The sequence below is a fragment of the Pristis pectinata genome, chromosome 8 (assembly GCF_009764475.1).
Source record: "Pristis pectinata isolate sPriPec2 chromosome 8, sPriPec2.1.pri, whole genome shotgun sequence".
In the NCBI taxonomy this organism is placed as follows: domain Eukaryota; kingdom Metazoa; phylum Chordata; class Chondrichthyes; order Rhinopristiformes; family Pristidae; genus Pristis; species Pristis pectinata.
The window spans coordinates 90,500,820-90,527,411 of record NC_067412.1 but is presented as its reverse complement, the minus strand read 5'-3'; the positions used below and the strand labels follow the sequence as shown (position 1 = coordinate 90,527,411).

Sequence of the window (26,592 nt, the reverse complement as noted above, 5' to 3'; positions counted from 1 at the left end):
TTGATTGACAAGCTTGCATTCCTGTTTTTTCCCCCAGTGGTATTCTGTGTCCTACAGACAAGGAGAGACTTGCATTTTGTGCAGTCTGTTTTACAAAAGCACATTGTAAAATTCTTCACAATAAGTGAAGGACCACTTGATGTTTGGTCACTCTTTTAATAGAGGCACACAACAAGCTGCACAAACAGCATGTTTGTGACCACATAACTCCTGACTGTATTTCAAAAGCAGATCACTGTGTACAACTGCTACCATACTGTGTGTTTCTTAATGACCAAGGGCAGATGTTTAGCCAGAAACACCTTTCTAGTGCAGTGATGGTCTGGAGCATTGACCTGACTTTTGATTCTAGATTAGTGCTTGAACTTAGTGGCTTGAATTTTGATGAGAAATGCTACTCAAGGAGCCAAGGCTGATCCAGGTATTGGCTTGTTCTAGTTATAATTTAAACTGTTTTCCATCATATTAGTCATGTGTCTCTGCTGGACAGATGAACAGCTGGTTCTTCATGCCCAATTTCAGGTTTACGTTCCCAGTGCACATTGGATAAGTTCAACGGTATCATCAAAATGGGTTCTTGATTCTGAATGGTAATTGCCTTAATATATTTGGGTGCTCTGAGGTGTTCAGTTTATGGGCTATCATCGTTTCCCACAAACTTTTGTAAAGATGCGTTTGCGGTGTTCAACAATGCACAAGTGTTGGGGTCCATCATCCAAGCCATTCTTGGAGTACCAAAGCATGCAAGGTCAATTTAATTGAATCAAAGGGATCTATGCTGGGAAAAAACAAATGTGAGCAAACTATATGAAATTAGTGGAAGATTCAGGGAACTGAGGATGGAAGTCATGAGGGATTGGTTTGTCAGAAATTGGGCAATTGGACAGGCAGCCAGTACACTATGAATGAGTGTGGTCAACTAATGAGGAATTGGATAGTAGGTATGACCCTTCCACTGTAGAACTTCTATTTCTCGCTCTCACTTCTACCACCACCGTCTCTCTCCCTCCACCAGTGGATCAGTGGTGCACCATTGGCTAGCATTTGAGTCGAGGAACTGGTAAACCTCTACCTCCAGTCACAACAGCTCATGAGGTGCACTGCAAAGATTGTACAACCAAGTTTCAATACAAGGGAGTTGTGCTGTTGTTTCTTATTGGGAGGGTGGACAGAGGGAGAGAAGTATTTTTGAATTGGGACCCTTTAGGTTTATGAAGGTCTGTTTTTGCTTGTTTTGAATGAGTTCCACACTTCCACTCCCTCTACCACAGGTCTTTCTCTGACCCTGCTTAACAGCAAGGAGTTTTAAAATCTGTGTTCCTGTTACATTCCTTAAAGAATTTTGTACTCAAGCTGGATGGAATTACTTTGCATATTTGTCAACTCAGGAGTTTGTAAAATGAGTTAGAACTTCTCATGCTAAATAAACCACATTGATATTTATGCTATAAGCTGCACCTTGATCCCTTTTCCAGATGTTTGTCCAGCATCTTTACTGAAAAGTTAACTCCTGTGGTGCAAGGAAGGAGGCACTTTGGAACTAAATGCACATGCTGGTGCTATAGTATTAAAGTACTCCACTAAAAGGGTCTGGCTTTGATGCCCTTTCCTGTCTCTTTCAGCTGAATCCTTCAAGGAGTTTGCGGGCTGCTGCAGGAGGTGGAGGAAGAAAGGGTAATGATGGTAAGTGATTCACTTTGTACCTTATCTGAGAAATGCAGTATGTCTATTTATATTGGACCACAAATTGCTTCCTTTATCAATGCAAATCGCAGTAATCACAATGTAATTTGTACACATCGTTTAAAATGCAGAGTTATAGATGAGGTCTATTAAGTGTCAATGCAATTGGGCATATTATGAGCTTAATTATATAATATTTATTGCTGAGGAAGTTTCTTGTGCAGATTAGCAGAGTTCATAGAGTCCCTCAGGGAATGCCTCTTAATTCTTTAAAAGTGATGGGCCAAATTTTACTGTAACACTGCATTTAACAGTGTCTGCCTTTTAGCTAGACCTGCACCTGTACCCCACAGCCCAAACAGGTGTTGGAAGGGCAAACTTAATAGTAGTACAGAAAGAGAATGGTGGTTAAAAATTTATAATCAACTACATCCACTCATTGTCCTTGTGTAATAGTAGCTGAACATTGTGCTTCCATTCGGAATTTGGAAGTTGAGTACAGCCTGCATGTGCTATTGTGCTTCTAGCATGTATGACCAAGGTTGATATCTGCTATCTGAGTGAACAGAGATCCAACAGGAGATCTGGATGGACTTGGGGAAGATGATTGATTGGAGACAGCTTCAGACTGTGCAGATCCATCACGATCCAGCAATGAGTCAGGTTTCTTGAGCAGTTCCTCTTTAGAGGAGGTTACAAAAGTTTAAGATGAACCCATGTTTTTCTGCCTTAAGCAGTTTTTTTTCCAAGAAAAAACACACAGGAGTAGTCCTTCACCCCCAATTTCCTGCTCCACCATTCAATGAGATCATGGCAGATCTGACTGTAATCTCAGCTCCACATTCCCACCAACCCACAGTAACCTCTCACTCCTTTCTCATCTAGAACCTGTTTATCTCTACCTTAAAAATATTCATAGACTCTGCTTCCACAGCCCTTTGAGAAAGAGTTTGCAACACTCAGAAGAAATTTTGCCTCATTGTTTTAAATGGGTGAGATTTTATTTTTAAGTGTCCCTGAAGCTCTGCCAGAATGAGTGTAGTCAATGTGACATTTTGCTTTAAGTGTAGTGTATTGTCTAAGTACACCATTTCAAATCCAGCAAGACTGCAGGTAAATACTTGTAGTCATACTATAGCATTAGTATATATGGCCACAATATTTTCCCAATAAGGCAGTAAATAATTCTGTTCAATGAACTGATTCACTATCCAGTTTACTGTTTTTAGTTTGGAAGTGTTTCCTTAATTACAGTCCTTTCATGCAGTTGGCAAATGGTTTGAAATCTCGGCACACACGAGATTGCTGACCTCCATGACATGACTCACTTGGGCTTCACAGATCAGGCACCATCCTCTTATTGCACTTAAAGCCTCCTAACCTAACCAGCATGTTTTGATATACAAATCCCACCCTCCCCTCAAGTTCTCTTGGTCCATTTCTGACACCTGTCTTCCCTTTATTGATCTCTATGTCCAATCTCAGGAGACGTGTATTATCCACTGACATTTACGACGAACCACTGACTTCCACAGCTATCTCGACTACACCTTCTCGCACCCTGTCACTTGTAAGAAAGCCGTTCCCTTTTCTCAGTTCCTCTGTCTTCGCCGCAACTGTTCTCGAGATGAGGCCTTCCATTTCAGGACATCCAACGTGTCCTCCTTTTTCAGGAAATAGGGTTTGCCCCTTACTATTATTGATGGAACCCTCACCCACATCTCCTCTATGTCCCACACTTCTGCTCTTCCCCATTTCCCCATTTACACCCCCCCCACCCCCCCCCCCCCCCCCCCCCCCCCCCCAGGCAGAACAGGGATGGAGTTCCCTTGGTCCTCAACTGTCACTCCACCACCCTACACATCCAGCACATCATGCTTTGCAACTTCTGCCAGCTATGGTAGTGTAGTGGTTAGCATAATGCTATCATAGCGCCAGCAACCCGGGTTCAATTCCAGCCTCTGTCTGTAAGGAGTTTGTACGTTCTCCCCGTGTCTGCGTGGCTTTCCTCCAGGTGCTCTGGTTTCCTCCCACATTCCAAAGACGTACAGGTTAGGAAGTTGTGGGCGTGCTACGTTGGCGCGGGAAGTGTGGCGAGACTTGCGGGCTACCGTCAGAACATTTTACGCAAAGATGCATTTCACTGTGTGTTTCAATGTACGTATGACTAATAAAGAAATCTTATCTTACAATGTGATCCCACCACCATGCTATTTCCACTCTTATCCCCTCCCCCTCCCTACCTATCATCCCCTCCTCACCTGTTAGTGCTTGCTAGCTCTTTCTCCACCCCTTTTCCTCACCTCTTTATACAGGCCTACCCTTCAATCTAATGAAGGATCTCAACCCAAAACGTTGAGAGTCCATTTTCCTCCACAGATGCTACCTGACCTGCTGAGTTCATCCAGCATTTTGTTTTTTGGTCCAGATTCCAGCATCTGCAGTCTCCTGTGTCTGTCCCATATTTCTCTACAGTGTATTCTTTTGAAGGGAAAGTTTTTGGTGCCTAGGTGCTGTTTCATCTCAACCGCTGTTCCACTTTTGGCTCTAAGCTTCCAGAACCAGCCAAAGCACCTTCAGCACTGAGGACGTCCTATTCCTGAGACTTCAACAGGAAAAACTTCTCCCAGAGGGTTGTGAATTTGTGGAATGCACTGCCTCAGAGGGCAGTGGAGGCCAATTCTCTGGGCACTTTCAAGAAGGAGCTAGGTAGGTTTCTTATAGATAGGGGAATCAAGGGATATGGGGACAAGGCAGGAACAGGATATTGATTGTTGAGGATCAGCCATGATCTCAAAATGGTGGTGCAGACTCGAAGGGCCGAATGGTCTACTTCTGCTCCTATTGTCTATAACACCACCACTGTGGAGCAGCCCATGGGTGAAGCAGAGGTCTGAAATTGTGGCAAAAACTATGAATAGATTTAATGTGGAAGAGGGAGAAAGGCACTTTGCAGCAGGTATGAAGCATTAGGTGTTGGTTAAGAGTATGACCATGGAATATATGTCAATCTCACTGTACCCTCTTGGCCACTAACCCAACTTTACTTTTTTTTCCCCTCTGGTGTAATTTCCTGTCGGATCCTCAGACTTTTGAGTTACTTCACAATCCAGATGGGTTGGTTTTCTTCATCCCTTTCAAAGCAGGGTTTGGATTGGGAAGCTGAGATATGGATCAATCTGCCTCTAGCAATTCATCCCGCTCATCAGGAGATCTGACTTTATTTACCACTTGTCTTTTGTTTATAGATTCAGAATTCCAGCAATTTCCTAATTAAACCTTTGGAGATCTTTAAAAGAGACCATATTGGAGTTGCAAAGGTGAGCTGTTTCCCTGTTAAAACTGTTCAAACCATCTACCTTGCTTGATTTCTCCACCCTTGCTGTTTTGGCTCAATGTTTTGTAGGGTGTATTCTGTTGTAATTTGTACTGACATTGGATGTGTTGCCAGCTTCTCTCTACAGGCTCTGCCTGGGTTACAAACACCCAACTTATGGGCACCGATACATATGAAGGAGCTCCCATAAATATTAGTAAATTCAAAGAGAGCCAGTCTTGGGAAGGAAATCCTGTTTACATAAATCCTGTAACCACCTTGCAGTAATCAGACACCATTGTCTCTTCAGAACACGGACTGCCAGTTTCACCACGGGAGGCCACTTAAGAGAGTGATTTTGGAAATTGACAAGTGATTGCTTCTATTGATACTTGTACAAGGATACTCTATTAAGCAATGTTATATCCACTGATACTTCAAGCCTGTTAAAACTAGCCACTGAGTGTGGGACATCCTGATTCTGTCCCATTGTAACTAGGCAGGGGAAGGCAATAAATGTTCATGTTAATTGGGCTTCAACACCATTCATTACAGTACTGTGGAGGTATGGTTACTGTATCAAGTAATTTTGTGTATTTTCCAACTTATGGACAAAATCAACCAATGAATGTCTGTAAAATCAAAACCTGTTCGTAATGGGACGCGTGCTGAGACAAGTATTGACTGCTCCTGGAAGGTTATCAACTTGCTGAAAAGTGCACTGTTTAGTCTGCCTGAAATTTGTTGGTCTTCCGGCACAAGGAGCTGCCGACTGTCGCATTCCAATGTGCAGGAGCACGCGATGAAGCTCGGTGCTGACGTCCCGAAACCTCTATGGGGAAGGCTCGTGGTGTAGGGTCTTCCTTCCACTGGTTGGGTCCGTGTACTGACGCCTCAGTGGAACATTGAGGATGAAGCATTGAAGCTATGCTGATATGAAGCTATTGTGAATATGGGAGGCAAACGTAGTGATTTGTTTAAATGATGCACTGTAGAATGATACTGTGAATGAAGACCATGCAATATCCTGTAGAGTATAACAATATAATTTATGAATGAACTATATTTGAGGGGTGGGGTGGAAAACAAAGCTGGTCTTTGAAAGTGGTGAGGGGTTCTGCCTCCTCCACTCTTTTAGTTGGTACCTACCAGCCCCCAACTACAGAGTGAACAGTAACTCCTCCACTCTGCTCCCTTTTCTTTCCTCAGTACGTCCTCTAGTTCGCAAGCATTCTGAAAGTGAAGCAGGCCATAACCATTCATCCTACCCACACCATTTATAACTTTGTAAATGTAAATTGCATTTCCCCTTGGTCTTTAGTTCCAAAGAAAACAACTGCAGGCCAGCCAGACTTAATGGTTCTGCAGGTTCTTTTAAGTTGTTCCAGTTTAATAGCATGCACATCTCTGCCACTGTTCTGAACAAAGCGAAACAGCTTGTTGTGGTTCGAGCTTCCTTCCCTTACCCTTGCCTGAGGAAAACCACTTGAATTGTCTGAGATCCCTAGTGCAGTGTTATGTGTTTATGCACCTGTCCCTTTGAAGGTGACTCCACTTGCCGGTCAACTGGTGCTGGTGCATGAGTTTTGCGGAGCCTGTAAATATCTGGCTGTAGGGCAGATCAAACCTACATGATTATCTGCATTGTTTTGACCTTCTGCAGTAAGATATCAAAAACTGCTGGGCTGTTCTTAATGAAGCTAACCCACTGTTTGCTGTCGTGTGGCTCCCGGTGTGGTGAATGCCACATAATTAATTCAGGCAATCTGTCTTCCTTTGTTCTATCTGCTGTCCTTTATATGGCACGGCTAACATGCAGCTAATTAATTCCAAGGCTGCAGCTGCCATTCACAGGCGAATACAAGAGCAGAACAGCCTCGTATTGCTGAGCAGTGAGAACTACACTTGTCTAAATCCCGCTCTAATTTCTGGCAAAGAAATAGTGCTTTCTCGTGTTTTTTTCCATGTTTATTTTCTGCTCCTTTGCTCTCCTGCAGGGTGGTGCTGCTGCCTGTTGGGTATGTATGCTGTATAGGCATTGCCTGGGACTCGCATTCATGTGGCCATAATTCATTGTGTAAACCCAAACTGAGTGTAGCCAGCGAGTCCGATGCCAGGGACCATTCAAATTTAATGCCCTGTGGGTTGCTACCTGTAAGCAGAGTCAATATTGACTTTCAAATAAATCTAATCTCCAAAAGAGAATGGGATAAATAGGGACAAATTTGCACAGGTTTCAGAAAAGAATGGGGGATAGGAACTGATTGGAAATGAATTGCTCTTCCATGATGGACTGCTTTCGTTTTGTGTATCTTTGTATGATATTCTTGCCTTGCATTCATCAAATGGTATTTAGTCGGTATCAGAGGTTTTGAATGGTTAGCAGGTGTGGAAGCCGTGGATTTTTGTGGGTTCCTCCCCCAGCCCAGGGGTGCTGTGGAACATTGTAATATGGGGAGTGAGGACTGGAGCTAGAAACTTTAGTCTGTTTGACTCAAAGGCATTCAATGGCCATTTGATGCATCTTTCAGTGTATTACCTTGTATGTTCCCCAAGTCCCCATTGTGAAATGAGAACAATAAAGGTTCTGGTGATGGAGCTGATTAATCCCATATCCCAATTCTGTAGGGAATTGCTACTCGGAGAATGACTCATTCCAACCTTGACGTGTTGGGTCTGTTTTGTATTTAAATTCTTCACCTCTCTCTATTCCCATTTTTAAAGTTGATCAGTAAGTATCAGAATTCTTGCTGGCAGCTAGTTCTGAAGCTTGAGTTCAAATTCTCTCTTTCTCTCCTCTTTGATGTTTGTTGGGCTGTTTTTTTGCATCCTGAATCTGTCTTCAATTTCCTGGGGAATGAGAAAATAAAAGTAACTTATTCACTGAGCAAGGCTCCCCTAGGTTCTTGGCAGCTTGGTGTCCGGAGTGAGTGGGATGTGGGTTTGGGAGATGTAGTGATTCCAGATTTCAGTCTCATTGCCATTGGGTGCCAACAGATGGGTGTCATTTCTGCAGCAGCTACTGCCTCTACAAGCCTGGTCATTGATTGCCCTTTATGTTGATTGGCTGATATGGGTAAAAGGGTGAGAAATGACATTTATTTGGTGCCTTTTATGACTTCAATGCGGTAATGGGCTTTAGAGCATACTTCTGAAATGTGGTTTCTTATGTCATGTCCAAAAAGCTTACACACAATAATTTCTCAAAATCAGCAATGAGACGGTGTTGATTGAAGGTGAAATATCAGACAGGCCGCCAGAGAGATCATTTGTTACTGTGGTCGGGTATGGGGGGAGGAGAAGGAAAATGATCAGACAGGACACTTGAGCAGTCAACTGTCAACCAACTGGATCGGAGGTGAACATCCAAGGACTGACAACATCTTTTCTCTTTTTGCAGGAGAAAAAGAAAAAGTTTGAAAAAGAAAGTGAGAAGTTCTACTCTGTGCTTGATCGACATCTTAGTCTCTCTTCCAAGAAGAAGGAATCCCAGCTCCAGGAGGTAAATGTTTTTCCACTCAACTACCCCAAGACCCTGTTCACTTTCTTTTCTTTGTCTGAGCAAATGAAATATGAAGGAAGAGGAAATTGTGTATCAGATTATTGGAAGTACATTTTTCTTTGTTTTGCTTGGATCACATTGGGGAAGGCAAGTGTAGAACTGTTATGGGACAGAAAGAGGCCAGTTGCCATTGACTCCAAGTTGCTTCCAAATAGAGTAACCTCATCAGTCCCTTTGCCCACTCCTTCCCATAATGTTGCAAATTATTCCCTCTCAAGAGTTTTTCAAACATGGTTTAGAAGGCCTTGATTAAATCTGTTTCCTACAGGCAATAAATTCAAAATCAGAACAGTCAGAATTTTTTTTAAACTTCCTGGCCTCCCCTTTTGTCCGATATGACGTGTAGAATAGATTGGGGTGAGCCAATGGATATGGTGTGATTGGATTTTCATAAGGCTTTTGATTGGTAAGGGGATTCAGATTCACAGGGAGAAGGCAGGAGAATGGGGTTGAAAAAGAAATAAGCCATGATTGAATGGCAGAGCAGACTCAATGGGCTGAATGGCCTAATTCTGCTCCAAAATCTTATGCTCTTATGTTCCCCACAGGAGGTTGCTTCAAAGTTGGGGGTAATATACAGACATGTATTGAGCATTGGTTATTGGACAGAAAGCAGAGTGGGAATGGATGGACCTTTCGCAGGTTGGCAAGGTGCAATTAATGGGGTTCCGCAAGGATCTGTGCTTGGGGCCCCAGCTATTCACAACCTATATCAGCAGGGACTTAGTCATATTTCCAAGTTTGCTGATCGTACAAAGATAGGATTGTGACTCGGGAAGAGGATGTAAAGAAACTTCAAGGGGGTACCACCAAAGTGAGTATATGGGGAAGGAAATGACAGTGCAATATAAAATTATTCATAAGTACGCAAAACAGAAAAGCTGAGTTCTTTAAATGGTGAAATATTGGGTAATGTTCAAAGGGACTTCGATATTCTTTTATAATCATCACTGAAAGTCAACATACAGGTTCAGAAAGTGGAGGGCAAATTGGTGTGTGGACCTGTATTACAAGAGGCTTTGAGTAAAGGATAAAGGTGTCTTACTGCTATTATTTAGGGCCTTGGTGAGACTGTCCTGGAGCATTGTGTACAGTTTTAGTCTCCCTACCCAGAAAGAAAGTGGCCATAGGGAGAGAGATTGAGTAGAGTAGGCCTTTATTGGCCAGGGATAAGAAGAATGACAGGAAATATCATTGAAACTTAGCAACTTCCACCAGGGCTTGGCAGGGAGGATGATTCCTCTGGCTGAGGAGTCTAGGAACCAAGAGTCAGCCTCAGAATGAGGGGCAGGCCATACCAGACTGAGATGTGGAAAATATTCTTCATGTAGAAGGTGGTGAGGGGTTCAGTCATAGAGTTCATTCCAAACAGAGAGGTTGCTAGGAATTAAGAGATCTGTTAGTAAATTCTGCATCTACATCTCAAAATTCTACATCTGTCTCCCTGGTCTTTGAAACCTCCACTGAAGGGAACAGCTATCCATTTCAGTCCTGAACACCTCTATCAAGTCTCCTTGTTTATTGTTACTCGACGTTTTAGAAAACTGTTCACTGTTAATTTTTTTTTGTCTTTCATGGCCTCCTCCAGGACTCTGCCCCACAGCCATTGAACTGGCAGCACTACTAATGCATTGTCTGGTGTGTGTGTGGAGGTTAGGAACTGCTTTGGATGTGGTTAGACACACAGTTCAATTTTCTATGGGTTGGTGGCTTCTGAACAGATATAAAAGTAAACAGAGCCACATTTGGCCAGAGAATTAATGGCAACTCTAGGGGTTAAAACTAGACACAAATCTTGATTTTCCAAAATTGCTTTGATTGTAATATGCATTTGCATATTTAGATCTATTACACTTGCTGCCCGTGGAGGACAATTCTTGTGCATTTTTCTTGCTGTCTTTTGGTTGGTCTGACAGACATTCTGTTTTTAAATCCAGGCTGATATTCTGGTTGATAAAGAGAGGCAGAACTTCTATGAGGCATCTTTAGAGTACGTTTACAAAATTCAAGAGGTTCATGAGAGAAAGAAGTTTGAGGTGGTGGAGCCAGTAAGTAATACACAGTATATAAAAGCTTTGATGGAAAGGAAATTTGACTTTGGTCATTAATGTTAATCGTATTGTGGAAGAGCAACTGGCTCTTGTGTTCACGCTGCCATTCGATTCCAGTGAATGCTGTTTACTTTTGCCTCTTCACAGGTATTGGCATTTCTACACAGTCTACTCACTTTCCAACATTTGACCTTTGAACTGACTCAGGATTTCTTGCCCTATAAGCAACAGCTTCAGCTAAGTCTACAGCACGTGAGTTCTGTTGTGGTATAGTTGTGATCAAGAAGGAATAGACCATTGACCAACTGTCTAAGCAACACTGGGATCCACTGAACTGTTGATTCTTCTGTGCTTGGTTCCATGGAATCTTTCTCTAGACTTCAACTTTATTGGAGGAAGTAACAATAGTCCGTGTTGAATTTCACCAGAAGAATTGGTTTGTTGAATGTCCAACAGTATGTGCGCAGTCATGGAACGGGATACCACTGGAGGAGGTCATTCAGCCAATGTCTGAGGCAATCCTTTGGAAAAGCAATCCCATTCATCCATGTACTTTGCATAATTTCTACATTCTAGCATTTTTTTTAAACTTCTGATATTGAATCTGTATCCACCATTCAATTAGCCAGTTCTTCCAAATCTTAATCACTTGTGTCTCAAAAAAGGGTTTTTCCTCATGTTACTTCTGGTTCCTTTGTCAGTTCCATCTGGTTAGAGATCTTTAAACCATTGGAAATTTCTCTTTATTTAGTATTTAAGCCCTTCATAGTTTCAAATGCCTCTTCTCGGCTGTAAGATGCAGATGTCCAAGCGCTTCTCTCTCCCCTGGAGCCATTCAAGTTAACCTGCTCCAAAGCCTCTGCATCTTCCCAACAGAGATAGAGATAATACTACAATCGAGGACAAACTGGTGTTTTCTAAGTTTGATATAGCTTCCAGGCTTTTTGCACTGTTTTTCAAGACTAGGATCCCAGAATTTTCAATAACAGTTCAGTTAATCTATCGAATCACCTTCATTGATTTGACCCACAGGTATTTTTGGCTTAATCCAGGTATTTTTGGCTTATTTTTAAAGCAAAATTGTATATATTGTCTCACCTCAAACTTCCTGGTGTCAAGTACCATTGAGTCAGTAAAGTATTAATCTCTGGTGACCTGATGGACTGCCTGTCTCCAAGACATCCATCACAAACTACATTCCCAAGCTGCAGTAAAAACCAACTCATGGCTTTGATCATGTCCGTTCACTTTGCTCACTGTCTTCCTCTTCTTCTGGTCCCTCGCACTTTGTGTGTGACGGTCTTCACCATTGTTTGCCTGCATCGTCCTGCCCCTCCCCAAAGCATGTCAGTTGGTGGCTTATGCAGGTAGAACAGCAACGTCAGGCATTTAGTTGAGATGACAAAAGATAAATATGTCACTGAGATAACTAAAAATAAATTTATTGTGAGCAAGTTTTCACAACATTGCGCAGGTGTGAAGACTGGACTTTACAGAAGAGCAAAAGGAAAAGAATTGCTGAATTTAAAGAGACACAGAGACCTGATGCAGGGTTTCGACCCGAAATATCGACCATTCCTTTCCTCCCACAGATGCTGCTCGACCCACTGAGTTCCTCCAGCAGGTTGCTTGTGGCTTAATTTAAATGTGGCACTGGGGACAGTTGGTCAAAATCCCATGGATAATAAGGGACCAACCAGTTGCTTTGGCTCAAATGAGACCAGCTCATTTCCATGAGGTGGTTTTATTAGTGCTGGGTAGATCTGTTAATGTGGTGCTCATGGGATTTTGAGCAACTATCTCCAGCACTTTTGAAATGAGCCAATTCTCTTCTTTTCATTCTTGCATAAATTTCAGCTTTTACATCTGTGCAGCATTAGTGGGACAACCATGTTCACAAAATAGTTGTCAGAGCAGCATCTTTATTTTTCACCTTGATCCAGTCTGACAGTGCTGTTTTTTTTTCCTACATAAGCCATCTTCTGATATTTGTCATCACCTCCATTTCCTTCTGTTCTGGTCCATTTCCTTTACTGAGTACCTCAAACTTTGGAATACTGAGTATCCAATTCCTTGAAGCAAATCTCACCTATCACCACCGCATCATATTCCCACTGCTGTTGGCAACTGCCGTCCACCAATTTTCAATCGTTTTATGCATTTGCACACCGAGACTTCTTTGTATTCCTATGTTCCAACTTGTTCAGTATTACTTTTAATTCCATCTCTCCCAGTCAGTTCAGATTTTTTTTTTAAAGGGCAATGTCTTGGTGAAGGAGAGGACTTTAATTTATGTAGCTTCCTTCATAATTTTGGGAGATCCCAAAGTATTTGGTCAATGGATTATTTTTCAGATGGGGTTCTTGTAGAGAAGATGGCAAACTCCCACAAGGAGAACGTGAAGATCACTGGGTAATCTGTTTCAGTGATGCTAATTGTTGATGTACATTGACCGGGACAGTGAGGATAAACCTCCTTAGAATCGTGCCCTGGGATAATCTTCCAACCTCAGGTTGACAGTGCATCATGGAAAGTTAGTTTAGATTTTGTGATGCTGCTGTTGGAGTTGGACTTGAACTTGGAGGTTTCATCCTCAGTGAACACAGCTACTCACTGTGAAATACTCCCCCTTGGGTCTTGGTGTCTTCACACATGGGTGGCACACAATGTCAGTTATTGCTGATTGAATTGACTCTTAAGTTCTGTGTAATTGAATTTTTTTTTTAAATTTTATTTACAGCATGGTAACAGGCCCTTCTGGCCCAACGAGTCCGCGCCGCCCATTTTTAAACCCAAGTTAACCTACCCGTACGTCTTTGCAATGTGGGAGGAAACCGGAGCACCCGGAGGAAACCCACACAGACACGGGAGACCGTACAAACTCCTTACAGACAGCGACGGGAATTGAACCCAGATCGCTGGCGCTGTAATAGCATCGCGCTAACCGCTACGCTACCGTGCCGCCCTTAGTCACTGCCTGTTTTGAACAGATGTTTCACCACTAGAACGTGCCTGATGAATCTTTGTAATGGTGGGTAGTTCAAACAGTAACCCTGTAGCTGTGGGATGTTAGGAACAACACTTAATCTGTACTAGAGAAACAAAGGACAGCAGATGCTTGAACCTAGATGAAAAACACGATGATGCTGGAGGAACTCAGCAGGCCAGGCAGCATCTGTGGAGAAAAGCGGGAGGTCAATGTTTCGGGTCAAGATCCTTCAGGACTGAAGATAGGAAAAGGGGAAGCCCAATATAGAGGAAGGAAAAGCAGAACAGTGATGGGTGGACAAAAGATGGGAGGTGGGGTGGGCACGGGGAGGTGATGGGTAGATGAAGGTATCACTAGAAGGGCTGCAGACAGGTCAGCAAAGCATCTCAATGTTGCCACCTCAAGGGGAATTCTGGATGGGGAATGAATGCTGGTCTTGCTGGCAATGCTCAGATCCCAAAAAATGAACTGGGGAAAAAAAACATTAGGAGTTGATAATTCCTGATTATTTCAGAAACTTCGCCTATTCATAAGAATTCCAATTTGTGGCTGTGATCAATACATTTACATAGGAGAGAGTGGATTCTGAAATGGCATTGGTTATTTTCCCAGACGAGGAATCACTTCATGGGCACTCGAGAAGAGATGGAGGATCTTATGAAAAGAATGAAAGAAGCTCCACAAACCTGCAAGTTACCAGGACAACCTACCATTGAAGGCTACCTCTTCTTTCAGGAGAAACGTAAGGATCAGTTTTTTTTCCTGCATTAACCATCAACTTGGCCATTCGGGTACTACCTGAATTAACGTTCAGGGGTCTGGAATCGGATCAGAGGAGGGAACAATGGTGTAGAGCTGGTAATCCATTTTAACTGGTTCTGAGGTGTATTTATTTATTCAGTACTGCTTAGTAGGAGAGGGCAGCATTGCTATGATCCACGTGACATCCCGTTAATTAAATCAGTTGATATACTTTAAGTTACTTGGTCGCTTTTAAAGCATGCTTGCTAAGTGTTTGACCATGTTGATATGGGAAGTGAACCAGAATTTTGTCCTGCATTACTGTCATGCAAGAGATGCAAACCATAAGATAAGATTTCTTTATTCATCACATGTACATCAAAACACACAGTCGCCACGCTTCCGGTGCCAACATAGCATGCCCACAGTTCCTAACCCGTACGTCTTTGGAATGTGGGAGGAAACCAGAGCACCTGAAGGAAACCCACGCAGACACGGGGAGAACGTACAAACTCCTTACAGACAGCAGCCGGAATTGAACCCGGGTCACTGGCGCTGTAATTGCGTTATGCTAACTGTTACGCTACCGTGCCGCCCTGGATTCAGCAGAGTGTGCAGGGTTAATCAATACAGCAGGAGCTGCAGTTGTGCCCTATTATGGCAAATACATTGAGAACCAACAAGCTAATGTAAGGTGTATGATCTTTACTGCATCTGTTGGTGACATCTTGTGTCTTAACATCAGAACTACAGTTCTTTATTGCTCCATTCAATTTTATTGCACGTAGGTTCCAGCTGTAACCTCACACACTCTTATTCCAGTATTTTGCTCTGGTTTTTCTCTTGGCCTTTAATCCATTTTACCCACTGGATGTGAGCAGAGATTTATCACCAGGTTCCAGCACAGATTTCAATGTCCACAGGTATTCTGGATTCATTTAGCCCTTTCAGTGACCTGGTTATTTGCTGCTTCCACTGGTGGTAGTAGGTAATATGAGAGGACTTTACCTCCCTGCAGTGTAACATCCAGTATCTGTTTTATCCAATGTTCAACATTCATGGGGAGTTTGGGATTGGGGCAGATGCAACAGAAGGGGCAGGATAATGAGGAAAGGGCAGTTGTACTAATGTGGCTCAGGACCTCTTATAGCAGGGCAGAATTGATTGAAACCTGTGAACACTCTATCTACTGGGCCTCAATGGCTGGTACACAGAGGCAAGATGAATGAAAATCCTTTTCAACAATGTGTTTTTGACTCTCTGCAGGGGCTCTTGGATTTTCCTGGGTGAAATACTATTGCAAGTATGTGAAAGATACCAAAACTCTAACCATGATATCCTGTGATCCAAAGCCTGGGGTTAAGCAAGTAAGTATCCTGTTGATACAGAGGCCAGAAGTACTGGAGTTGCTGTGTGTTGGGGGTGTGGGTGAGTGTGAGAGTCGCTCTGCATCAGAGAAGTGAGAAGTGAAATGCAATTCTAGCTTTGACTATGGTGAATCAGTTTGAGGCTAGCCAGTGAATGAATGTGGGAAATTCTCATCCAAATCATTTCACTTGCCCCTCGTTCAGAAGGCTGGTTGGCTGTTGGTGTGCCTTTGAATGTCCACATTGGGAATTTTCTTCCAGTTTCTGGTTAGAGGCTGGTGTTTGTGGTTCATTTTGTCGAACTCCCAGGCCTATCAGCAATGCAGGAGGATGCTGTGTAAATGCAACCATTATTAATTGTGACCAAGTTACATATTGTACATACAGAGCTGAGCCCATTGCTTTAATTTTTACTCCACACCTTTTTTGATTCTATTCTCCTAAGGGTACCTGCTTCTGAAGGGACAGGTGGTTGAACAGATGGTGGATGCCTTTCCTTGTGCTACTTTGCTGGCTTCTCCAAGCTGCCTGTGCTCCAACTTCTCTCTCTCTCTCTCTCTCCTCTCTCTTCTCTCTCTCTCTCTCTCTCTCTCTCTCTCCTCTCTCCTCTCTCCTCTCTCCTCTCTCTTCTCTCTTCTCTCTTCTCTCTTCTCTCTTCTCTCTTCTCTCTTCTCTCCTCTCTCTCTCTCTCTCTCTCTCTCTCTCTCTCTCTCTCTCTCTCTCTCTCTCTCTCTCTCTCTCTTCCCCCCTCTCTCTCTCTTCCCCCCTCTCTCTCTCCCACTCCCTCTCCCTCTCCCTCTCCCTCTCTCTCTCTCCCTCTCTCTCTCTGTAGCTATGCATCCACTTGCTGTTGATGAGTGAATGCTATACCTCATTCCTCTTGCTTCAATGCAAACTCCCTCTCTGACTGAGAATTTGGGTGGAGAAATGGCAAATTTAGAGAAGAGGGATAAAGATTGGAACTATAAGTTGTGTGCAGTTTACAGGATGCTGCTTAAGTACAAGATAAAAGGGTATTGGTCAAATCAAAGTGCAATAAACATTGAATTGTTACCATGAAATAAGGCCCATTGAGTGCACGCCACCTCCTTGTACAGTAATCCCATTCCCCTTTCTCTTTCCCCATAGCCCTGCAAACTCTGGTAACACAGTGGTGCAGCTAGTAGAGCTGCTACCTCACAGCTCCTTTGACCCGGCTCAGTCCTGACCTCAGGTGCTGCCTGTGTGGAATTTGCATGTTCTCCCCGTGAATGTGTGGGTTTCCTCCACGCGCTCTGGTTTCTCCCATATCTCAAAGACGTGCGGGTTGGAAGATTAATTGGTCACTGTTAATTGCCCCTAATGTGTAGGTTAGTGATAGAGTCATGGGAGAGTTGAAGCAAATGTGGGGAAAATGTAAAAAGAAATGATTTAATGTAGGATTAGTATAAATATGGCTGGTTGATGGTCAATGTGGGCTTGGTGGACTGAAGGGCTTGTTTCCATGCTCTGTGACTCTAATTCCCTTCTGGAGGCGCTGCGTTCCAGATCATAACTACTCTAGTTTTTTGAAAAAAATCTTCACATTCCACTTCTTCCATTTTACATTCAGATCTGCGACCCTGGCCCTTGAACCATTTGCAATGGGGTACAAGGCAAATCAAGCATTGCTGTTGTAGACTAGAACCCAGACCAGGGGATGCAGTGAAACTCTGGTCACCCCATTGCAGGAAGGAGGTTGAGACACTGGGAAATATCCAAAGGGGTTTTCACTTAATTTTCACCCTCAAAATAAGTTTCAAAGATTTTAAGGAGGCCCTGTTTGCCAACATTTGGGGTGGGGGGGGGAAATGAGACTGAAGGATTTTGTTGAGGACTTCCATCCCCTTGTGTGAAAGGACATGCTGAACCTTGGAAAAATTGTTTAGGATGACATCATGGGGCTGGGGTATGCAGAGACATAAACATGCAGAGACATGGGGAGCTGAATGGGGGTGTTCATATAGAACTCTTGCACAGGCAGGTCATTCTGTGCTTGAAATGGATGACTTGGAAGTGATAACGACTTGCAAACTGCAGCTTTCATGCTGTAGTTACATTGATAGCAGAGTTATAGTTTGGATTTGTTGAGCCCAATTTGTACATGGACTGATAATCAGAGAATTTGCTTAATGATGGGGATACACAAGTTCAAATTCCACTGTGGTGGGCAAGGAACTTAATTTCAGTTGGGTAAATAAGGAGAGGCATGTGTCAGTAGTATATGAGATTACATCAATATTTATGTAAAGTTTCAGAAAGGGAGTGTGTGGGAAGCCGTTGATTGAAGTTCTTTTTAAATATCCTTTTTCCTGCGCATTGGATCTTTGGAATCCACAGATAATGCACATCCCACAGTGTCTGTCATGATGATCGTGATAGAGAAACCCACCAGACTGATGGAGAAACCCATCAGGTTCGTTGATGCCCTTGAGAGAAAGACATTTGGTTCCTCGCACTGACTGTCTGGAACTTCACACAAACTTTGCAGACCATTGAGCACTTAAAGCAGTAATTATTGTTCAACAGGTTACAAGCCTAAAGCTAATTGACACTTCAGTGCCTTCAGAAATGGTTAGTAAGCCACTCAGTTCAAGGGCAATAACTGGTCCACATCCCATGAACGAGTTATAAGTATTTGCCGAGAATGATCCAAAATGATATCCATTGGTGTTCCAACTACCATTGTGAGCAATTGAACGTACAAATTCGGAGCAGGAGGAGGCCATTCGGCCCCTTGAGCCTGCTTCACTACCTTAATAAGGTCATGGTTGATCTGCTTGTAACCTCACTTCTGCATTCCCATCTGTCCATGATAACCATCAGTCCCTTGATTACTAAGTCCCTATCTTCCTCTGCCTTAATGTTCAAAGATTCTGTTCCAACCACCTCTTGAGGAAGAGAATTCCAAAGAATTATGGCCTTCTGAGGAAAAACTTCACCTCACTTTCTTAAGCAGTGATCCCCTTGTTCTAGATTCTCTCCGACAAACATCCTCTCCACATCAACCCTGTCAGGACCCCTCGGCCTTATGTGGTCCAGTCAAGTTCTCGCTCACCCTTTTAAACTCCAGTGGATGCAAGCCTGGCTTGTCCAACCTCTCTTAAGATAACAGGCCCATTCCAGGTATTAGTTGAGTAAATCCAGTCCGCTTTGCCTACTTTTTTCTCCAGGAATTTAAACTGAAGTCCTGCATTCGGAGGAAAACTGAATCCATTGACAAGCGATTCTGCTTTGATATCGAGTTGCTTGAAAGGTAAGCACAATGTTCCTGAATAGGGCAGAGATTTTTGTTTTAAGTAGCTGAAGGTGCATGGATGTGAGTTGCCAGAACACTCTGCAATACACAGTAGTGATGCTTGCTGCACTTGGAATTTGACTGAATGTCGTGCTTTTTTTTGAACCTCTAATGACTGTGTTGCTACCTGCACTGCACTTTAACTGTAACACTATATTCTGTTAGTTCCTTTTGTACTACCTCAATGTACATATGTTTGGAATGATCTGTCTGGATGGCATGCATACAAAGCTTTTGACTGTATCTCAGCACATGTGACAATAAACCAATTACCTATCATTAATCCATGCTGAAAGCTGTCACTGTCTTCAGTGCTGTGAACAGTGTCCAATGGGTGTCACCTTCTGACCATGCCTCTTCCTCACCGAGTTCAGTCTGCCAGATTTAATTCCTTCCTGCCCTGTGATCTCGCTTGCACTGTGAGTGTTACTGCACATGAGAAAGGAATCTGGCATTTCATCTGCCTTGTAATTAGCACCTCTGGCCTGACATCCTGAGGATGGATCTGTAACTGATGAGAGAAAACTCGGCATCGTTTTGAGTGCTTCTCCCCACATCACCACCTTCCCCCATGTGGCTATTTTTGATACAGTCAATCCCAGTCAAACAGCTTGGAATTCCTCCTGTAAGCGAGTGTATTCTCATCAGTAGGGTCTTCCAGCCTAGGCTCAGTGGGTCATGCACTCCCATGAAACGGAAATTTGAAGGTTTAAATCCCAGAGACTTTGGTGAAAAGATCTAGGCTGACGTTCCAGTGCAGTCATGAGAGAGTGCTGCACTGTCAGAAGTGCTGTCTTTCAGATGAGATGTTAATCTGGGACCTAATCTGCTCCCTCAAGTGGAGGTAAAAGATCTCGTGGATCTATTTTCAGGCAAGTTCTATAAGGTGCCTTTAATCAACACCTGTTCAAAAACAGTTTGTCACTTTTCCCTTGGTGGGACCTTGCTGTGCATACATTGGCAGTCACATCTCCTGCATTACAGTGTCTGTACTTTGTACTTCATTAGCTGCAAAGCAGAGACATTTTTGAGATTCTGAAATGTGTTGTATAAATGGCTCCTTTCTTTCCCCTTCCACAGTAAAGTCTAAATAAATCTCCCTTTCACAGGCAAGGCCCTGTCACACTGCAAGCACTATCTGAAGCCAACAGAAGGTTATGGATTGAAGCAATGGATGGCAAAGAGCCGGTGAGTACTTTACTATCTGTTTGTTTTTAGATTGATTTGGCCTACATGCTCCAACTCTTTATGGAATACAGTATTGCCCAGCCAAAGGGACAAGCAAACTAGCTCTGAAACTTCTCATGCTTTCTCAATGCTAATATGAAGCCAATAGACTGAAGCTTAACCTTTTGTGTGAGATAGTGGGAGTAGGGTAGCTCAAGGTCAGAAGACTACCCTTTCACTAGGTCTGGTACAGAGTGGCCAATGTACGTGTCACGCTGACAGATCTGTGAGCAGGGTAGTCCAGCAATTAAGTAACGCCATATTCAACTTCCAATGCGATGATTATGCAGCCTTCCAAAATTTTTCTTGGATTACCAAAACGGAATGTAACTGGTTCTGCTAATACGTGGAACTCTACCATCTCCACTCTGCCACCTTGACCTGGAGACATGCGAAGAGAAGGCCTATGATAGTTATATTTGTCCAGGAAGCTACATGTATCTCAATAACAGAACCTTTCACAGCTGTGTAAATATCTGAGGAAGCCCCAAGTGCTTTGCCATTCAGAGGGGATTCAACTCATTAATCCCACCATCTCAGTTGGATGGCAGGTGACAAAATAACTTTCTCAACAATTGGCTTATTTTGAGGCTGAACATAAGGGAATTTTATTTCTGGAGCAGCACTCTCGTGAAGCTCCAGGGGTGAGGACTGCATTCTGAACTTAATACTGGTGAGCGCTCCATGTACTGAGAAAATGGTGGTGGTATGATAGCGTAGCGGTTAGCGTGATGCTATTACAGCACCAGCCATTGGGGCTCAGTTCCTGCCACTGTCTGTAAGGAGTTTGTACGTTCTCCCCGTGTCTGCGTGGGTTTCCTCCAGGTGCACCAGTTTCCTCCCACATTCTAAAGATGTACAGGTAGGTTAACATGGGTTTAAATGGGCGGCGCAGACTCGTTGGGCCAGAAGGGCCTGTTACCGTGCTGTAAATGAAGTTTTGCACTGCTTTGACACCCTGTCCAATTTAATAGTCAATCGTGAGTAACTTTAGACAGGGCATAAAACCTTGATCCTGTGTGTGCTCCCCTGACCCCCTCCAGTGAGTGAGATTAAAGTGAATCCCACTGAATATTAGAAACAGAAAATAGTAGCGGGAAAAGGCCATTTGGCACTTCAACCACAGACTGTACTCCATACTCTTGATGCCTTTTGTGTCTAGAAATCTATCTCCTCCTTACTGTCTCTTGCAGAGAGTTATGAATGCAGCCCAGTCTAACAAAACCAGCCTCCCCTCTATTGACTCTGTTTATACTTCCTGCTGCTTTGGGAAAGCAGCCAATGTAATCAAAGACCCCTCCCACCCTGGTCATTCTCTCTTCTCCCCTTCCATTTGGATAGAAGATACAAAAGCTTGAGAACATGTACCATCAGGATCAAGGACAACATGGAATAGTTAATGGCCTGGTTCTCTGCCTTTTTTTGTGTAATCCTAAGTAGCAATTGGTTTATTATTGTCACATGTACTGAGATACAGTGAAGTGCTTTGTTTGCGTCCCATCCAAACTGATCATTCCAGGTAGTACAAAAGGAAAAACAGTAACAGAATGCAGAATATAGTTACAGTTACAGAGAAAGTGCAGTGCATGAAGACAATAAAGTGCAAGGGCCATGACAAGGTAGATTGAGAGATCAAGAGTTCATCTTTAGCTTTCAAGAATCTTGTGGAAGTTTCTGAGTGTGTGAATGTGCAAATGCCTTTGCTGTCAACTAGATAGATATCTCTCCTTATTATTTTTTGTTGAAAGCTCAAAAGTGAAAGACTGAGGCTGAAAGAAGATGAGAAAAACCAAATAATCGGGGCCACGAGATCCCGTGAAGATTTAAATACGGAAGGTGTGGCCAGATTTAATTGGAGGAGGAGGTGGTTCAGTGATTTATGATTTGATGTTGGGATTTGGGAGACAGTGTGCAAGAAAGTGTAATTCAACACCAACAAGAGAGATTAGACTGCACCAGTGATGGGATAGATGGATTAACTATGGCATAGCTATAGAGTGATGAAGGCAAGAGAGTGAATTGCATCCAGTATCCATATCACCTTCTCCCCTACTTCCCCCATGTCCCCTAAATCCAAATCCAAGTAACATGAGCAAAAGTACTTGTGCAGGCTTGATGCTGTAATAAATCCAATAACGTACCAGAGTGAGCCAAACCCATTTAGCAAAAATGCCTGTTCATTATCCAATGTTAGCACCTCATCAAAAATCCTAAAGTAAGTCTGAGAACACCATCCTGGCAAGCCCCTCAGTTGTATTGGAAACGTACTGCATCTGGATTTAACTCAAATAAATGTTGAGGAGAAAGCATGCGAGTGTGTTGGTTACAGCATTATGATTCATTTCCAGAATGTCCCTCTAATGTGGAATGTTGGCGACTGGAACTTGGTACATTTTTTCCCCCTCTCAAAAATTCTACTTTGTGTTAATCACACTGAGTTACACAGAAGGAGCCGTTCTGCAGATGATGTGCCTGAGAAGCTCTGTGGCTCCTGGACACAGATACTAATGGAAGAGTTGGTCAAGCTCCACGAGCAGCTTCGTGCATTTCTTTGGGGAGTTTTAGTGAGACTGGAAAATGACTCTGTTCTGCTTGCAGACTATTTTATTGCAAGGACTCGTCTAAAACTCTCTCCTCCCTCTCCCTTCCAAACCTGAACAACTGAACAACCTCAGCATGCTGGCTTGTCCTTGTTTAACCCACGTTGATGGCAGTTTCTCATTAGACTTCAGTCTCCGCGGTGAAATCTGCGGTGACAATGATTGCTGCATCAATTTCAGTTAATGATCAGTAAGGAGCAAATGGATGAGAAGTTAACTCGTTGTAAAGTCTGCTTTTTGTGTACGCTTCCTTAAAATTTCACAGTTTACCACTGTTTTTGTGGTCAGATTGATGGTGGTAGTTTGACGCAGCAATGCCCTTCCAATCATCACACTCCAGGGGAGGTTAGACTGCACCAATAATGGGATAGATGGATTAACTGTGGCATAGCTAAAGAGTGATAAAGGCAAGAAAGTGAATTGCACCCAGTATCCATATCACCTTCTCCAGGAGAGTGTGATGGTGTTGAAGATGCTGGCTTTTGAATAGTCACTGTCAAGGATGTTGTGTAGGAAGATTGTGGGTCACTATTTGAAGACAAGTGGGGAGAGTTGAGTCTTGGCCAACATTTATCCATCCCTTCCTCTCCCCTCATCACCTCATCTAGTACTGCCAGAACTAGGGTTGCTGTGGTGATCCGTTGATGAAGCCATCTGGTTGATGTTAATGAGGGAGGTTGGAGGGTTGCAAGGGGAGCAACAAAGGGACACGTAAAAGTGGTGAAGTGCAGGTCAGGGGTGCAGAGAACGTCCAGCAAGTTGGGCAGTGTCAGCGGAAATAGAAAAAATGAGTAAATATTGCAGGTGGGTAATCTGCAGCAGAATTGGCCAGTTCTGAAACAAACACCTATAATACCTAGTTCTTGACTCAACAGTGAGCCAGACTTGAAGGGTGTGCATTTGAGCAACAGTGCTATATGGTTGCCAACTCTCTGACCAAGCTGACATTTGGGAGTTCTGGCAGATATCTGGTGGTAGAGGTTTGTCCTTGGTTGTATGTTTTGTGTGTCTGTGTCATATTTAGCAGCAATGCATTCTGCATCTGAAATTCAGTATCTGAAATTCAGTTCCACTGATGTTAGAACTGTTCATGCATGTTTAATGCAAGTGTCCGTAGACCCATCTTGGATGTTTTCTTGTTCTCCTGAAAGGAGAGAGAAAGTTAATGGGGAGAAATGTATTGAACTGAGAATTGATCTAACACTGTCCAGAACTAACTGATAGTCATTTCTCTGCTTTAAATTTCAGATCTATATCACTCCAAATGCAAAACCAGAGCAAAGTATGTGTTTAATCTTCACTTGCTTACTTTAAGAGTTTTGAAATTACCTGTTAACGACTGAATTCAGAGCCCATTAATGAATTCTCATCAGCTTTACATTTTTCTTTCAGTGCAATTGAGTGAGCTTGGCTTGAAATTCGTGAGGAGATGCATTAATGCTGTGGAATCCAAAGGTGGGACATTTTCTTCCTATTATCGATGACACCTTGCGTTTCTCAAGTCGGCATTATAACAGTGGAATCCTAGGGACAAATTTGCACAATATCCCTGGTAGAGTACATGGGGACAGATTTTACACTGCGCTCCCGTCTAGGCCCATTTTTAACCCACTGTTTCTGTACCTTGCCTTCAACGCACCCCAAACACTAGATTTGTGTCCCCTGTACAGTGGATGTGGTGAAAGCCAGCAGTACGCTGCATCAGTGATCCAGCTCTGCTTGTTTCCAAGCCGTATCCCAGGAAGCATGTAACAGAGTGACCAACGTGATGCAGGGTTTCGACCCAAAACGTCGTCAGTTCACCTTCCCCCACAGATGCTGCTATTCCTCCAGCAGTTTGTTGCTCCAGATTCCAGCCCCTGCCGGCTTTTGTGTCAACCAGGGTGTTGCTCTTGCTTGTCCTCCATATTCCACCCCCCCCCCCCCCCCCCCCCCAAATCCCATGCACCGCAAAAACTCAGTGTTTAGAGGTGGAGCGGGGCTGGTTAATGGAACAAGCTTCCTTTTCATTTATGTCAATTAAGACCTTGCTGTGAAATTAAAGCAGAAATCAGTGTTAAGTCCTGTTTTCATTAAGGTTGTGAATTTGGATTTATTTATCTTTGCAGGGATCACTACAGAGGGTGTTTACAGAACTGTTGGCAGCAGCTTCCAAGTACAGAAACTACTAACTCAATATTTTGGTGAGAACACTGCTTATGAGAAAGTTACTGGTGCTTTTCCTGCTGACACTTCCTTTACTATTTCACCTCCTGTGAAAGGGTGTTTGTATCAGATGAAGCCTCTGTAGACCATTTGAGACATGGTTGCACAGTGTACAACCACAGATTAGAGTTCAAATCCCATCATTTGATTCGGTAAACTAAACTGGTAAATAAATTTGGAATGGAAAGTGAATATGATGATCAGGAAACTGAGTTCGTCACAAAAACAAAACCATCTGGTTCATTAATGCTTTACAGGAAATTTGCTATCTTTACCTGGTCTGGGTCTGTTTGATTCCAGATCTGAAGTAATACGGTTGACTCTTAAGCACCTGATGAGATGCTCAAGTAGGGCTGAACGATAAGTACAGAGGCCCATGTCCATTGAATGGGAACAGAAAGGTTCAGTGTCTCAAACCAGCATTATGTAGGTTTGTGTCAGCTGTTGGTTCAGTGGATGTCACTCTTGCCTTTGAGGTGGACAGTCCTGAGTTTAGGTCCCACTCTTGACATTCAAGCATAAAGACTTTGGCTGACACTGAGAGCAGGGCCGAGGAAACACTGCATTGTCAAAGATGCTGTCTTTGGGATAGAACTTGAGTGAGGTCCTGCCTGTTACTAGTTGGATGTAAAATGTACTCTGGCTCAATTCAATGATAAGTAGGGAAAGTCTCCTGGCCAACCAAAGCACTGCAAATCTTCTCGGTCATATTGGTGCTGATGGGATCTTGCTGTGGTATTAGTTCCCACATTGGCACCTTGCAATTCTGTCCACACTTCAAAAGTATATCATTGGATATGAAGTATTTGGCATGTCCTGAAGGAGAGGTGAGGCAGCAGTGTATGAAGGGAAGCTGTTTTGTTTTTGTGAAGTGCCAGCTATGACCACCTCAACCAATTCCCCAGCTCCTTCACCACTTACTGCAGTGAAATGATAATGGGAGCCAGTTTGTGCATAAAAGGAGCACCATGTCCTGATTCTTCTTTGCCAGTTTTTAAACAATTCCAAGGGTTTCAGTTTTCCCACTTTAAGCAGTCTGTGGAAGCCTGAGGCAATCGATGTCCTTTGCTGTTCAGCTCTTCCAGTGTTAGCAGATTGGCCTTTGGGAGGTATTGGATTCATGTCCAAAACTAGTTTTATTTCAGTTCCATTATTTTTTTTGTTGTTTTATGTATTTGATCATTTCTCCTAAATCGCAAAGTAAGACATTATGTAGGAGAACTAAACTTGAGAGGTGGGGATGTGCTATGGTACATTACACGTACATTGAGGTAGCACCTTTAGCATAGAATTTACTGTCTAAGGCATTGTTCTAAGGTAACCTTTGACACTGATCCACACAAAGAGATAAACCAAGAAGTGAATATTACCATTGGTCACCAAGGTTCAGCAAACTCTGAGACTGACACCAAAATGTTTACTAATGTTGCCAGGACTCAAGGGCCTGAGTTTTAGGGAGAGGTTGGGCAGGCTAGGTCTTTATTTCTTGGAGCTTGGGACTTTATAGAGGTTTATGAAAACCATGAGGGGCATAG

The 26,592-nt window shown here is 43.2% G+C and overlaps 1 protein-coding gene across 1 annotated transcript in view; it reads left to right on the top strand.

Moving 5' to 3' along the window:
* ophn1 (oligophrenin 1) overlaps positions 1-26,592 on the top strand; it is a 204,890-nt gene that overhangs the window by 55,748 nt on the left and 122,550 nt on the right. Inside the window, 13 exon segments of the mRNA XM_052022352.1 lie at positions 1,623-1,643; positions 1,646-1,683; positions 4,932-5,003; positions 8,400-8,501; positions 10,499-10,609; positions 10,760-10,864; positions 14,214-14,343; positions 15,609-15,709; positions 18,901-18,983; positions 20,135-20,213; positions 24,101-24,134; positions 24,245-24,307; positions 24,961-25,035. Coding sequence (XP_051878312.1) covers positions 1,623-1,643; positions 1,646-1,683; positions 4,932-5,003; positions 8,400-8,501; positions 10,499-10,609; positions 10,760-10,864; positions 14,214-14,343; positions 15,609-15,709; positions 18,901-18,983; positions 20,135-20,213; positions 24,101-24,134; positions 24,245-24,307; positions 24,961-25,035 — 1,014 coding nt within the window.